This window comes from Camellia sinensis, chromosome 1 (assembly GCF_055761805.1).
Source record: "Camellia sinensis isolate YWXY chromosome 1, ASM5576180v1, whole genome shotgun sequence".
NCBI lineage: Eukaryota > Viridiplantae > Streptophyta > Magnoliopsida > Ericales > Theaceae > Camellia > Camellia sinensis.
In genome coordinates, this window is record NC_138961.1 from 8,520,020 (window position 1) to 8,535,714 (window position 15,695).

General features: G+C 38.2%; 1 protein-coding gene across 2 annotated transcripts; it reads right to left on the reverse strand.

Annotated features, from left to right (window-relative positions):
* Nucleotides 1-11,755: 11,755 nt before the first annotated feature.
* On the reverse strand, nt 11,756-15,090 carry LOC114317970 (uncharacterized). Of its 2 annotated transcripts, none has more exons than XM_028264780.2 (3): nt 14,538-15,090; nt 14,150-14,374; nt 11,756-12,830 (listed from the first exon to the last, which is right to left on the reverse strand). In XM_028264780.2, exons 2-3 carry the CDS (start codon nt 14,264-14,266, stop codon nt 12,039-12,041), a joined length of 909 nt encoding a protein of 302 aa, XP_028120581.2. In that variant the 5' UTR covers nt 14,267-14,374; nt 14,538-15,090; the 3' UTR covers nt 11,756-12,038. The 2 variants fall into 2 exon arrangements, with proteins under 2 accessions (XP_028120581.2, XP_028120577.2); XM_028264776.2 differs by having other exon boundaries at nt 14,487-15,075.
* Between the last annotated feature and the right edge of the window lie 605 nt (nt 15,091-15,695).

Below are 15,695 nucleotides of genomic sequence, written 5' to 3' on the forward strand. Positions count from 1 at the left end.
CATCGGCCACAACATTGGCCTTTCCCGGATGATAGTGCAACTCAAAATCATAATCCTCGATGAACTCCATCCATCTCCTCTGCCTCAAATTCAAGTCTCTCTGGGTAAACAGATACTTCAAACTCTTATGATCCGAGAATACCTCGAACCTCTCACCATAAAGGTAGTGCCTCCAGATTTTCAAGGCAAAGATCACAGCTGCTAACTCTAGGTCGTGTGTAGGGTAATTCTTCTCGTGTATTTTCAACTGACGTGAGCCATAAGCTACCACTTTTCCCTCTTGCATCAACACACAACCCAAACCCTCTCGTGAGGCATCACAATAAACCGCATAACCCAACCCTCTCTCCGGAATAATCAACACCGGAGCGGTGGTCAATCTAACTTTCAGTTCTTGAAACGACTTTTCACAAGTCTCACTCCACACAAACTTGACTCCTTTCCGAGTCAGTCTAGTCAACGGTGACGCTAACCTGGAGAAATCTTTCACAAACCGACGGTAATACCCAGCTAATCCCAGAAAACTGCGGATCTCAAACACACTCTTAGGCTGTGCCCAATCTTGCACTGCCTCAACCTTGGATGTATCAACAGACACCCCTTCCCCGGATATCACGTGGCCTAAGAATTTGACTTCCCTCAGCCAGAACTCACACTTCCCAAACTTGGCATACAGCCTATGGGCTCTAAGTAACTCAAGCACCACTCTCAAGTGTGCCTCGTGCTCCTCCTCAGAAGACGAATAGATAAGAATGTCGTCCACGAAGACGACCACAAATCGGTCTAAGAACTCCCGGAAAATCCGGTTCATCAAGTCCATAAAGACTGCCGGTGCATTGGTAAGCCCGAATGGCATCACCAGAAACTCGTAATGGCCATACCGCGTACGGAATGCCGTCTTAGGAATATCTTCCTCCCTGACCCTCAACTGATGGTAACCCGATCTCAAGTCTATCTTAGAGAAACAACGGGAACCCTTCAACTGGTCAAACAAATCATCTATACGGGGCATAGGATACTTATTCTTAACCGTAGCCCGATTCAACTTCCGGTAGTCTATACACAATCTCAAGGCACCATCTTTCTTTTTAACAAAGAGGGCCGGTGCTCCCCACGGTGAAACACTAGGGCGAACAAAGCCCTTATCTAGCAATTCCTGGAGCTGAACTTTCAACTCAACCAACTCTGCTGGAGCAAAACGGTAAGGTGCCATAGAAATCGGCGCCGTACCAGGCACTAAATCAATAGAGAACTCTATCTCTCGGTGAGGTGGCAAACTAACAAGATCTTCGGGAAAAACATCCGGATACTCACAAACCACCCTCGGCAATACATGCTGGGTCTCACCACTCTCACCACTCTCAAAGCTAGCAAGTAGACTACTAAGCTCACTTCGCCCTCGCGAATCATACCCCGGTGGCAAAACACTACCAACCCGGTCTCCCAAGAAATGGAACCACTCCCCGCTCAAGGTACACAATGTAACCCTCTGGCGGTAGCAATCAATAACAGCCCGGTATGACGATAACCAGTCCATACCCAAAATAACATCAAAACCCTTCATGGGCATGACAACAAACGGAAAAGGAAGCCTATAGTCGGCGACCTCTATATCACATCCTCTAACACCCTGTTTCAGAATCAACTCACCACCCAAAGGCGATACCACACAAATAGGAGATGCTAATTGTGCTAACTCCAATTCCAAAACAGATGCAAATGCAGCAGATACAAAAGAATGAGATGCACCCGTGTCTATCAACACATTAGCAACTGAGTTGCAAAACAGAAAAGTACCTCTCACTACTGATGGAGCCGGTACTAAATCCTGCGCGGTAACAGCATACACGCGCCCCGTAGGCCCCTGGTCTACCTGCTCACCTCTCGGAGCAAAAGACTGCTGCACAGACTGGGATGACGAAGCTCCCGGATTGGCCCTCGAGGCCTGCACAGACTGAGCTGGCTGAAAACCCTGCGTCTGCCTAGAACCAGACACTCCCGAAGTGGCACTCAACTGTGGGCAAAACCTCTTCATGTGCCCAGATTGTCCACACTGATAACAAGTCAAGAGCTGCCCCCTGCCCAAACTCTGACTCTGCGGTCTAGCTGAAGAAGAAGCAGCTTTCTGACCCCCACCCTTCTGCGGGCAAACTGAAACCTTGTGACCCATCTGGCCACACTTGTAACAAGTGAATTCCCCCTGACTGCCTCTCCCCGAGCCTACACTAGGCACTGGAAGGTCGATCTAGAGACTGCACCCTGAGACTGCTGAGGGTTAGAACCCCTCTGCCTCCTGCCATCTCTCTGACTATCCTGGCTCCTCTTGGAGCCTCTCTGACCCTCATCCTCCTCCTGCATCATAAGCTCCATATGAGCTGCAGCGTCCACTAGGTGTCTATACTCTCGAATATAAGACCCACCAATTCTCAACTTGAGGCCCCGCCTCAACTTCCGCTCAAACTCATAGCAACGGCGTTCCTCAGACGCCACCAGTTCAGGTGCAAACCTAGACAGACTGGTAAAAGTAGCCTCAAACTCGGCCACTGACAAGCCCTGCTGATTAAGCCGGCTAAACTGATCCCTCAGCTTCTCCCTAGCTGCTGCTGATAAAAACCTCTCCTGAAAAGCATTCACAAACGCCTCCCAAGTACCACCAACACGAGCTTTCTCGTACTTCCACCATTGACCCGCATCTCCCTTCAGCTGGAAGGATGCCAAGGTCACTTTCAGTGCTCCGTCCTCGATGCCAAGCATCTCAAACGTCTTCGTTGTCTGTTCGAGCCATTCATCTGCCTTAAGCGGCTCTTTAGGATCCCCGATAAACGCGTCCGGATTACACCGGAAGAACTCCCTCTTCAAGAAGGAAGGCCCTGTCTCAGCTGCCTGATTCCCAGCTCTAAGAATACCTAAAGCTCCTGCTATCTCTCTGGCCAAGGCACCCATAGCCTGCTGACCCACTGGCTCGGCCACATTGGCCTGTCCAACTCCCTCCTGTACTGCCGGAATCTCACCCTGTAACGGTACTTCCTGCCTCGCAGGTCTACCACGCCTAGTACCTCTTCCTCGTCCTGACATCCTAATAAAGGTAACACAGAACGTTAGCACATTCATAGGTGTGCCGAAACTAAACACTCACGTCCTAATGCATGGACAAGTGTAATTCACTCCACTTAAGCACATAAACACATAAGCACTTACGAATTTCATTTCCGGATAATGATAGTCCCAAGGCGTTACTAGAGTTCCGGTTAGAAACAGCATTGATCAAGTGCTTTTCCAACAAGACTTCCAGAAACTCAAGGATCCAATCAACATCCTAGAAATTAAATCCCATACCCACATAGTCACATAAGCATGTTATCACTTAAGCCCATAGCATATGATACTATATCTAAATCTCTATCAAGCGAGACAAACCCATTGTGATACTAATCACTTCCCACGTACCCAAAGTATTCGAACCCGGTACACTCTGATACCAAGTTGTAACGCCCTCAAAATAATAACAATAAACCCATCAGATAAGACATGAATTTACATTTAAACTAACCGCATTCCTTTCATTCATTAGAATTCCAAGACATAAGTATTACATGTTAACCTCATAACAAAATGCCCTACGGGCTTACAGTTTTCCAAGTTAACACTTGGTTACAACAAAGAGTTCTAACTCGTTTACACATTAAGCCCTTGGCTTGAAATTACATGTAATACATCAAAAGTAAAACGACAAAACTATGCCCGCCACTAGCCTCCCAGCTATGTCCTTGGAGGTGGCATGCTTCCTGCACCTGAAAATGATATTCCCATATAGGGTGAGCCACAGCCCAGTAGAAATATACTAAACCAACCATGGACAATGACTAAAACATTAGCAATTGATAGTTGGTCAACACTGATACAATCACATAAATTACATATTTATGTCAGCGACTTACAAGTCCCAATTACTTTTCATTTTCCCTTTTTCAACAGATAAGCATGCTAGCTCTATCATCATTTCCACAGATATGTATAAAAACTATATCTCACATTCAGATAAGCATAAAAGCTATACCCACATTCTCAACAGATATGTATATCAACAATATCCACAGATAAGCATACAAGCTGTATCCACACTCTACAACAGATATGTATATCAACAATATCCACAGATAAGCATACAAGCTGTATCCACACTTCACTTCACAAAGATAAGCATATGAGCTCTATCTTCACTTCTCTAGACAAGCATATGAGCTCTGTCTACGGAGTTCATCCCCTATCTCCTCCCAATACCTATCCGGTTTAGAGGTACATCCCCTATCTTCCCCTAAACCGCGGAGTACATCCCCTATCTCCTCCTCTACACATAACGTATATAAACACATTGGTTCTATATACAATCACACAATACACACAATTAATGTATTCTATCAACCGTCAAGTTCCATGACACATTCCATTGATTAGTTTCCGTTTACTTAATCATCATGCATTGTCTACAACAATCCCGACTATCCTCCACCGATAGCCCAAAGCAGTTATTTCTAAAACAGAAAATAAATGCACAAATGGATATTCAATCAACATTTCATTTCCTCATTTCTCACCAATTAATTATCCCAATTAATTAAACAATGTAATTAGGCCATTTTCCATAATTACCATTTCAACCCTTAGGTCCCATTTTCATCAATGATTCAGCAATCATTCTATTTTTCTATGCCAAACATGCATCTAGGTTTATTATGAATAAAACCCCAACTTTTGTAAAATTACACAAAAGTCCCAAACTTTCACAAAATTACCAAACCAAGCCCAACATCTCAAAATACCAAAATTTAAAGACAAAACCCATAGAGAGGAGTAGGATATCCCTACCTCAAATTCGGAGCTCCAAGGGAGAAGAAGACAAAACTCAACGTGCTCCAAAACCCGAGATTTTCAGATTAAAATGAAGCCCTCGACGATCAACAACCTTTTTGTAAAGGCCAAAGGTGAGTAAATCACTCCTACTAGATCAAAACCTAGAGAGAAGGTAGAGTCTAGAGTGAGAGGCTCAACAATGGTGATTTTGGAAAAGTAAGAGAGAGAAGAGAAAGTGAAAAAGTGATTTGGAAAGTCACAACTTCGGGTCTTAAACCCAGTCTTCCGCTCGAGCGTAAAACACCCCGCTCGAGCGGCCACTCACAGACTTTCGCTCGAGCGGCCAACCTCCCGCTCGAGCGCAGAATGCACTCGCCCAGCACTTTTGCAGAACCAGGCCTCCGCTCGAGCTCCCAACCCTACGCTCGAGCTCACAACACTGCACAACAAGATACTGGATGGATGTAATCTACGCTCGAGCGCCAACACCCCCGCTCGAGCGTACAGGCCAAAAATCTGGGCAACTAGTTTTGGTTTCTAAACTCAACCAACCTGTAACAAACCCGCTCAACACATCCTATAACTCAAATACAAAGTAAGAAAGGATGTAAACAAGATAATAAACAACTACCAACATCCACGGACACATGTCCGGATCACTGTACAACAAGGGTAAACCCGGGATCGCTATAAAATCTGACCCGAAAAGGTACTTTGAGGAAGTGAACAGGTGTGAATTAAATTTGAATAGATGCAATCTGTTTCAAACATATTCTGCCGTTGCACATGGAATAGTTTTCTTTCCAAACAATTTGAAAAGTAGCCGTTGCACATGGAACAGTTTGAACTTTATTATTTAAATTATTAGGAATATATATATATATATATATATATATATTAAACTATTTGAATAGTTTAATAAATAAAGGAAGAGGTACAAATTTTAGGAAATCGCTTAGTAACCCAAAATTTGAATTTAGAATTAAATTAAATTCCCACAATAATTTTTATTGAAAAAATTCAAATGAATTTTATCTAAAAAATTAATGTTAGACCCAAAAACGACATTAACTTTCCATTCACTCATAAATGGTTTTGACGTTCCGTCTTCACCGTGTGACTTGCCACGCGGCAAGGAACACTTCACCTCTTCGGACCCATCCCAAAAGACATTTGGGGCCCACTCAAATTGGGCTAAAAAAATATGCCTATATTAAACCATTTTTTCCAACAATCCCCTACATGAATGGAATTTTACGGAGAGAAAATGCAACAACATGATCTAATTACAAAGAGTACAGAAATTGGTAATATTCTACAAAGGATATGTAGCTTTTGGCTTTGAACCTTCCCTTGTGAGACACTATCGGATTTACTAGCTAACCAATGAACATGATGTCTTGAACTGTTCAGCCATTTGTGTAAACCAAGACAATAGAACTCACACAGTATATCCCCAGACACAATTTAGTTCTCACTATTGTGTTCATTTTGGCCCTGAACAACCTGGTCTTCCCATGAGTGCTCTAAAGACTTGTAGCCCTTCACAAATCTTATAGAACCGACCCAGTTCACACTCACATAGGTGATTCTTATGAAGAGTATCCTGCCATACTCCACTAGGTTTACCTAGATATAAGAATCATTAAAATTTTACTTAACCTCAAACGTTGCAGACATCACTATTTCATCAAAGAAATGGGTAGGAGTTAGACTCCCTAGTGATCTTTCTCAGTCATTCACAACTCGGTTGTCCCTTTGAACCTAGATCTTGGGATCTCCAGTCAACTAGGTTGGGTTGCCGTTGTGGTAACTCTTATTTAATAGGCTTTAGTCCCATTCCCCTCGATGAATTCTCAACTAACTCTGTTGCTAACCCTTTCGTTAGTGGATCCGCTATGTTTTCTTTAGACTTGACATATTCTATGGAAATAATTCCATTAGAGAGTAGTTGTCTCATGGTATTATGTCAACGACGAATGTGTCGTGACTTACCGTTATACATATGACTCTGTGCTCTACCTATAGCTGATTGATTATCGTAATGTATGCATATAGCAGGCACCAGTTTTGGCCAAATTGGAATATCTTCTAGGAAGTGGCGAAGCCATTTTGCTTCTTCCCCAGCTTTGTCTAAAGCTATGAATTCTGATTCCATAGTAGACCTAGCAATGCAAGTCTGTTTGGAAGATTTCAAAGATACAGCCGCACCACCAAGAGTAAAGATATACCCACTGGTGGACTTCGAGTCTCTAGTATCTGATATCCAATTTGCATCACAGTATCCTTCAAGTACTGCTGGATATCTAGTATAATTAAGCCCAATGTTACGAGTAAATCGGAGATATCTTAGAACCCTTATAATTGCTTTCCAGTGTTCTACTCCTGGATTACTCGTATATCTACTTAATTTACTTACTGCATAAGCTATATCCGGGCGAGTGCAGTTCATTAAGTACATTAAGCTTCCAATAATTTGGGCATACTCTAATTGAGAAATACTGTCCTGTACATTCTTAGAAAGATACAAATTAATATCTACAGGAGTTCTAGCAAGATGATCATCATCTTTGCTGAATTTGTCAAGTATTTTCTCAATGTAATGAGATTGTGACAAAGCATAACCATCTGATGTTTTAGCAATTTTCATACCAAGAATTACATCAGCAATGCCCATGTCTTTCATGTCAAAATGTTTATTCAACATTTTCTTGGTAGTTTTAATCATGTCGTTATTACTACCTATGATGAGCATATCATCTACATAAAGACATACAATGACATAACCTTTGTCCGTGTTTTTAATATAAACACATTTGTCACATTCATTAATTTTAAAACCATTTGATATCATTGCCTTGTCAAATTTCTCATGCCACTGCTTTGGCGCTTGTTTTAAACCATATAATGATTTAACCAATTTACACACTTTCTTTTCTTTTCCGGGAATAGAAAAACCTTCTGGTTGTTCCATGTAAATTTCTTCATTTAACTCACCATTTAAGAAAGCGGTTTTCACATCCATTTGATGAATTTCTAGATTGTATAGAGATGCAATGGCAATTAGCATTCTAATGGATGTTATTCTAGTAACCGGTGAGTATGTGTCAAAGTAATCAAGACCTTCTTTTTGTCTAAATCCTTTGACCACAAGTCTTGCCTTGTATTTGTCAATTGATCCATCCGCTTTCAATTTTCTTTTGAAAATCCACTTGTACCCAAGAGGTTTACAACCTGGTGGCCCACTAATTCACAAGTGTGATTTTGCAAGATGGATTCAACTTCACTGTTGACAGCTTCTTTCCATAAAGGAGCTTCAGGACTGGACATAGCCTCTTTAAAAGTTAAAGGCTCATTTTCTAACAAAAATGTTAGGAAATCTAGACCAAAAGATTTTGAGGTTCTAGCACGTTTACTACGTCTAGGTTCCTCTTCCTCATTTTGATCTAACTCTTGTTCTTGATCATGTTCTTGATCCTTACTACTAATAGCATCATGAGATCTTTTATTGTTACTAGTTTCCTGTCCAGTCTTATTGGGAAATACATGTTCAAAGAATGAAGCATTCCGAGACAAGTAATTGAGAAATATTTATATACAAATAGGTATATGTTATGTGATATTTTTTATTATTGTGATTGATTTTGATAGTAAAATTTATTACATTTATACGGGTTGTTTGAGAAATAATAAAAATATATATATTTGTAATTGGCGAAAGGTAATACCACATGGTATCCTACTGACATACAAAAATTTCTCCAAATAAAATGTGCTGCCAATCTACAAAACCAAAAAAAAGAGTCCCGCCAAAAAAACTATACACACAACTCTGTTCCCCTCCCTTAAGGGTGAACAGCGGATATACCGATCCGCCAAAACCAACCGAACCAAACCGATCCGCCGCATTTTGGACGGATGCGTGATGACGAGCGGACGGTTGCAGAATGATTTTCTCCAATCCGCCAATCTGGCGAACGGATGGCGGATTTGAGATTCCTTTGGCCGCAACCAAACCGCCAAACCGCGAGCACCCCTAATAATTTATAAGATTTTGTGTTTTCAGTTTGTTTAAATATTCTGTTTGTGTTTTCAATTAAAAAAGAGTTTAAATATTCTGTTAAAAAAAAGTTTTCAACTTGAATATCTTTTTTGAATTAAAAAAAATAAAAGTATTATTTATCTATATTTTTTGGTTTTTAAATCTATCTCGAAAAATAATAAATAGAAAATATGATATTTGCTGGTTGGTTTTTTTTTTCAAAAACAAATATAGATGTAACAATAAAGAGACATATAATCTTTACTACTGCTCTGTTCATGGTTTTAGTGGTTTGAATTGTTTTTTATATTTTAAGAACCATAGATTGTAATCCATGCTGTGATTGTAGTATGTGAATAAGGCATGCAATGATTGTAATATTCTAAAGTTTCAAACTTTCTTGCTTTGAATGAGGCATGCAGTAATTGTAATATTTTTTTAAGTCATTAACTGTAATACTTTCTTCTTTTTTTCTTTTCTTTTTTTTTTAGGAAGTGCACAAGTTGAATTATGTTGAAAATTTATAAAATTTTAAACCGCCAAACTGATTCGCATCTATCCGCTAATCCGCTCAATCCACATCTTCTAGATTGGCGGACGGATGCGAATTGATTTTCTCCAATCCGCCAATTTGGCGGACGGATGGCGGATTGGAGGTTCCATGGCCGCAACCGACTCACGCCCACCCCTACCCTCTCTCACACTCACAACCCAATTTTTATAATTTAAAAAAAAAATTACTTTATCCTTTTTGTAAAATATATTTTACTTTTATTATATAATTTTAATTTTTATAAAATTAACACCATTGAAAAAGATATCAACGATACCTTTAAAATGAAACTAACATTAAATATATTTAATAAAAAATAATAACTCCATAAAACGTTTATATATATATATATATATATATGTGTTTAAAATACAAAGAAAATTGAAAACAAAATGTGTTTTTTCTTTTCATTTTTTAACCAAACTAGTTTTCAATTTTTTGAATAAAAACATAAAAAAGAAATTTATGACTAAATCAAATTATGCCATAATGCAAATGTTATTTTAAATTTGTTTTGTGGATAACTAGTTTTCATTTTTTGTTTTTTATTTGTAGATTTTAGATAGATTGTTCTATGCTAGACCAAAAAAGTTATAACATTTCACAAAAAAAATGAAAAATAAAATCACTAAAAACAAAAAAATATGACTTTTGATTAGTTACCAAACAATGGGGAAGTATATAATTTAAGCTGCTTTTTCTTTCTTTCTTTTTATGAAAAGAATAAAATTTCAAAGTTTATCTATAACGATGTATTTTAGCTGCGAGTAGTTTCATAATCTGAATGACATATTAAGAAGCTTCTTGATCTGAATGACATATTTTTTCTAAGAGTTGTTTCATAATTTGAATGACATATCTAGTTACTGTCGAATTTTATTGATTATCCAGATAAGAAGCTTCATAAATTGAGCTATTTTTATAACATGTCACTTTAAAGTGATTGTGGAATTCATCGTTTGTTTTTTCTTTTTTTTTTACCGCCAAAACTCTCTATCTCCTGGCCCTATTTTTGCCTCGTGCAGCTCGAGATTAGGCTTTCTCTAGCCTTTATACCTTATGCCTCACTTGTGACTTTTTTGTAAAAGTGTCCGTTGTGCCCTATTTCTTTTTTGAAGATCCCTATAGTCTTTCCTTCTCCTTCCGGAAAAGTACGGCAGAGCCTTGGCATTTCAAATCTCGTTGAATGGTTGTGGTTCTAGGACTCAAATGTGTCTAGAGTCGCCAAGTGAGACATTAGGTTCACGAACCGGAGACCTATCTCCATAGCAAGCTCCTCGATTTGACCTGGTCCATCACGCTTTGGACATCGCCACCGGGATAATTGAGACCCCACGAAGACGGCTCTCTGAACCCAGCGGCCAACTCAAGGAAAGCTAAAGCTCATTGAAAATGAAAAAGATGTTTGGTCAGCTTCAAGCTAGCTAGATCCGGGGATAAAGGGAACAGGTAAATATAGTGTTAAAATGTTTTATTGTAGCAATGTTGCTCCAATAACAGAATGTAAAATTTTTCAAATTTCGTCACATGTCCAGTCAAAATGTTATATGTGAGTCTCTGGAAGAAAAATATATATACAAATATTTTAACTATAAGTAAACTTTGTGTTATATTTTTCACAATATTTAATATATAGCAAGCCATATCCCTTGTCAATGGAGTGAAAATTTAAAAGTTTAAAGCAAAATATAGCAATAGTAAACCATATAAGACACCATTCAAGAAGCTCTAAGTTATATATTATGCATTACCACCACTAGAAATTAATACAAGACCTGACTCCAAGCAAAGGTACACATACACACTACAGTTTTGATGCCAAGACCCAACAACAGGAAAGTGAAAAAAACCATGAGTAAGTGTAATTGAAGCTGCCTTTTCTTTCTTTCTTTTATAAAAAGGATAAAATTCCACAATTCATGTATGACGATATATTTTATATAGGAGTAGTTTCATAATCTGAATGACATATTAAGAGCATCTCCATTAGTTGAATAGGTAAAAAGAGCTAGTTATCGCTAAATTTCAACAATGCATGATGTTAAAATGTTTTATCGTAGCAATGTTGCTCCAATAATAGAATGTAAAAATTTTCAAATTTTCTCACAAAACGTCAACATGTTATATGTGAGTATTTAGAAGAAAAATATAGATACAAAGATTTTAGCTATAAGTAAACTTTGTGTTATATTTGGCACAATATTTACTTATAGATAATATATAGCAAGCCATATCCGTTGTTAATGGAGTGAAAATTTAGAAGTTTAACGCAAAATACAACAATAGTAAACCATATAAGACACCATTCAGGAAGCTTAAAGTTGTACATTATGCATTACTAGAAATTAAGAACAGACCTAGCTCCAAGCAAAGGTACACATACGCACTACAGTTTTCCTGCCAATACCCAACAAAAGGCAAGTGAAACAAACCACGAGGAAAACACATGGGTCGCTCCACTGCCTGTATTGCCATTATTGCACACATACATATATATATATATATATATGTATGTATATTTTTAATTTATTTAATGATTCAACACATAACAAAAGTTGAAGCACCAGATGTTTCAACCCAAAGAAAACATGATCAACAAGAACTAACATCACCTGACGTGCTCAAGTGAGTCTCTGGTTTGCAAAGCCATAAAGCTTCCCTGCAGATGCCAACCAACAAAATGGGAATTGATATGAAGAACAGTGCCAGAGCTCCATTCGGCATGATTGCATTTAATGAGAGCATATAACAACCAAATAGAGCCAAAATTAAGCTATGAGGCAACGGCTTTAGTGGGAATTCATGCAGGAGGTATGTAATAACACCCACTGATGCAATGAACACCAGGGAATTACACGAGATGATCAAGCAACGCATGATTGAATGTTGTTCATAGCCCTCTTTGGAAGTGCTGCCAAGGAAGTGAAAAGGTACTACAAAGGTTGTTGCTGCGGTCAGTGCGGCTATCAGTAGCAAACCAGTTCTGAATCGAACGGAGGGCTCAACAATGCTTCTATGGGATGACCAATTGAGCAACCCTCTACGACTATAATCATCATTGGGCTCGATTATTTGTATGTTGGGCAACCCTCTAGGACTACAATTATCATTGTGCTTGATTTTTTCTTCGGTCAAATCCCTTGAGCCATTAGACAACCCTCCGGGACTACAATTATCATTTTGCTTGATTTTTTCTTCCGTCAAATCCCTTGAGCCGTTGGACAACCCTCTCTGACTATAATCACCGGTGTGCTTGATTAAATCCCAGGTTATCATTAGTCTAGGTTCCCAACAGATCCCAAGAAAATTTAAATAAGATGGGTCATAAGAGATATCTATAGCCACAGAACCATCAGAGTTCAACGGAAGAAATACTCTCAAAGCCTACAATTACATTCAAGTGTGAGTTCCTCAATTTGTGAAAGCAGAGATTACAATACGAGAAACAACATGAAAATGATGCAAAGCATAGCAAATAGGCGGACTGTCTAATTTGTTTTCAATTTTTCCACTGTTTCTAAGAGTGTTTAATTTGACAAAAAAAATGTTTTTATTAGAAACAATTTTTTTTCATGTTTTACAAGTAAAACTTTATCAATCTTATTAATTTCTGGTGCTTGGCTGATATACCTTAAAACAAATTCGGGGGGGACTCTCAAAGACAAAAAAAAAAAAAACTCACAAAAAAAAAAAAAAATCGAAGAGAGCTTCCCGAAAACCTCTAAAGTCAGAAAACATTTTATTTCAATTCAAAAGTCTCATAAATTCAAGGAGCAATTATACCTTTTTACCTATGTATGTTCCATTTAGTTCATATTATTTTCTTATATTCTAATAAGTCCTATGACTGGCATAGTTACCAAAATACCCCTAATAATATTCACATTTACAGTGTGAATGTTCCGTGATGTAAATGTTCGCATCGTCAATGTGAATGTTAACACTACCAATGTGAACATTCACACGTCAATGCGAATATTCATATTGTAAAATATAAATATTCACATCACCAAATTGCTAACCGTTCAAAAAAATTTTGTAAGGATAGAAATGTCCATAAAATACTTCAAATATGAGAATTAGGATTCGGTAAATCAAATGTTCAAATAATATGACTTATTAAAATACAAGATTATCTTATAAATTTATGGATTAATTGGGATAAAATACTTGAAAAATGATTTTCTAATAAACCTCCCTAAATTCAATCCTATTAACCAAAAAAAAAAAAAGAGAGAGAGAAGAAAATTCTACTCCACACAACAAAATCATAGTAGCTGTGTCATTGACACATTTTATGGAATACTTGATGGACAAGAAAAATATAAGTCACGCTTGCACCTTCCAATTGTACTGAAGCTGGAGAAAATAAGAACACCACAAACCGCAGCAAACTAATAAAATTTTGAAGGGAAATTTGATGAAAGAGGGAATCGATGCATAGGGTCCAGTGAGTGTGTGAGATTAAGTAAGAGATTTGATGAAATGTTCTCAAACAGACCAAGATCCAATTTTGGATTTTGGTGAAAAAATTTTCAAGTCATTTCTGTGCAGAACAGAGAGAGTATTCATTGAGTGAGTGAGTGTATTCATTGATTTTCTGGCGAAAATGGCCACCGCAATGGCTTTAGGGGGAGGAAATAAGGGTTGTTGGTCTTTGAATATGCAGATCTCTGAGTAATTATAATAATCAGTTTTATTACATCCACTTTGCCGTTCTCCGCAGCAATATGGAGAGCTGTCTTCCCAAACCCGTCCTTCTCAAAACACAATATCCTGTTCTCTATAATCAACTCCTCCACCATTTCCAAATCCCCCATCTTGCAAGCCAGGAGCAAATTGGCGAATTTATAATTCCATATCAAAAGCCCATTCAATTCCTTTTCGCGATAATTTGCAGGTTCATCGGTTGTTTGTGCGTAGCCATTCTGAGATTTAAACAAGCAAACATGCGTCCAAGAGAAGAGAAATAGTTATCTGGAGAATTTTTTTTTTAAAAAAAAATTAATTTTATATTGTATACGATAATGAATTAAATACCTGGAGTAATTCCAGAACAGTTATTCCTCTATAATCTTTGGAAGCAAATACCTGGAGTAATTCCAGAACAGTTATTCCTCTATAATCTTTGAAAGCAAATACATGGAGTAAGTCGGGCCTTTCTCCAGTGACCACTTTAACAGGTGGATAAGAACGTCGATCTGGTTAGGCTTGACGGCCACGTGCAGACAAGCCACCATTATCGTTGCAGTGACCCCAGGCTCATTGTAATATCTGAGAATCAGATGTATTACACCTACTTTGCGATTCACCGCAAAAATATGGAGATCTGTCTTCCCAGAGCAGTTCTCTGTCAAACACAATTTCCTGTTCCTTCGAATCAACCTCTCCACCGATTGCAAATCCCCCTTCTTGCAAGCCAGGCGCAAATCACTTATAAGTGACGCTTGATTAATCGTTTGCCAGTACTCAAACTCAAACATTGGAGGCCAGTTCAAAACCACCACCGTTCCGAATTCGCAATAACTTGCATCTTCGTCCATCTTCGTTTCGTCTGGCCAAACCCGACCTTGTGTTGTAGAGATCCCTAATCTTTTTTATTTATTTTACGGAACATGCCGCGGACTCTCTCTCTCTCTCTCTCTCTCGTCCGGATCCCTTCCTTGAGCCCCTCCTTCATTCCATGCAGGGGCTTTGGGTCTACTTTGAGGTTTAATTTTGATAATTCAAATTATTCATATTTTTAAATTTATTCAGTATATTATATCTGTAAAAAATCAAGTTGATCGGATATCAGAAAGTATGCGTTCAGAAAATTGGGACTACAAACTATTTTTTAATAAATAGTTTTCTGAACACATACTTTCTGATATCCGATCAACTTGATTTTTTACAGGTATGATATACTAAATAAATGTAAAAATATGAACGGTTCGGATTATCAAAATTAGGCCTCAAAGTGGGTCCGAAGACTCTGCAAAGAGGGAATAAAGGACCGAAATGAATGGGAGGATCCCAATTCCTCTCTCTCTCACACCACTGTTTCCTGAGTGACTCAAATTTTTTTTATTTTTTTATTTTTTTTCTCCTTTCCAAGTCTCCCTCTCCCAGCAAGACATGTGAAGCTGTGGTTGCTGGGAATCTCCAACACGATTATTATTATAAACGGAAAAATTAATATAAAAAATTAATTTTTTAAAATGCTTATTTTTCTCTTATTAGAAAAAATTTTTGTAAATGAATAACGAA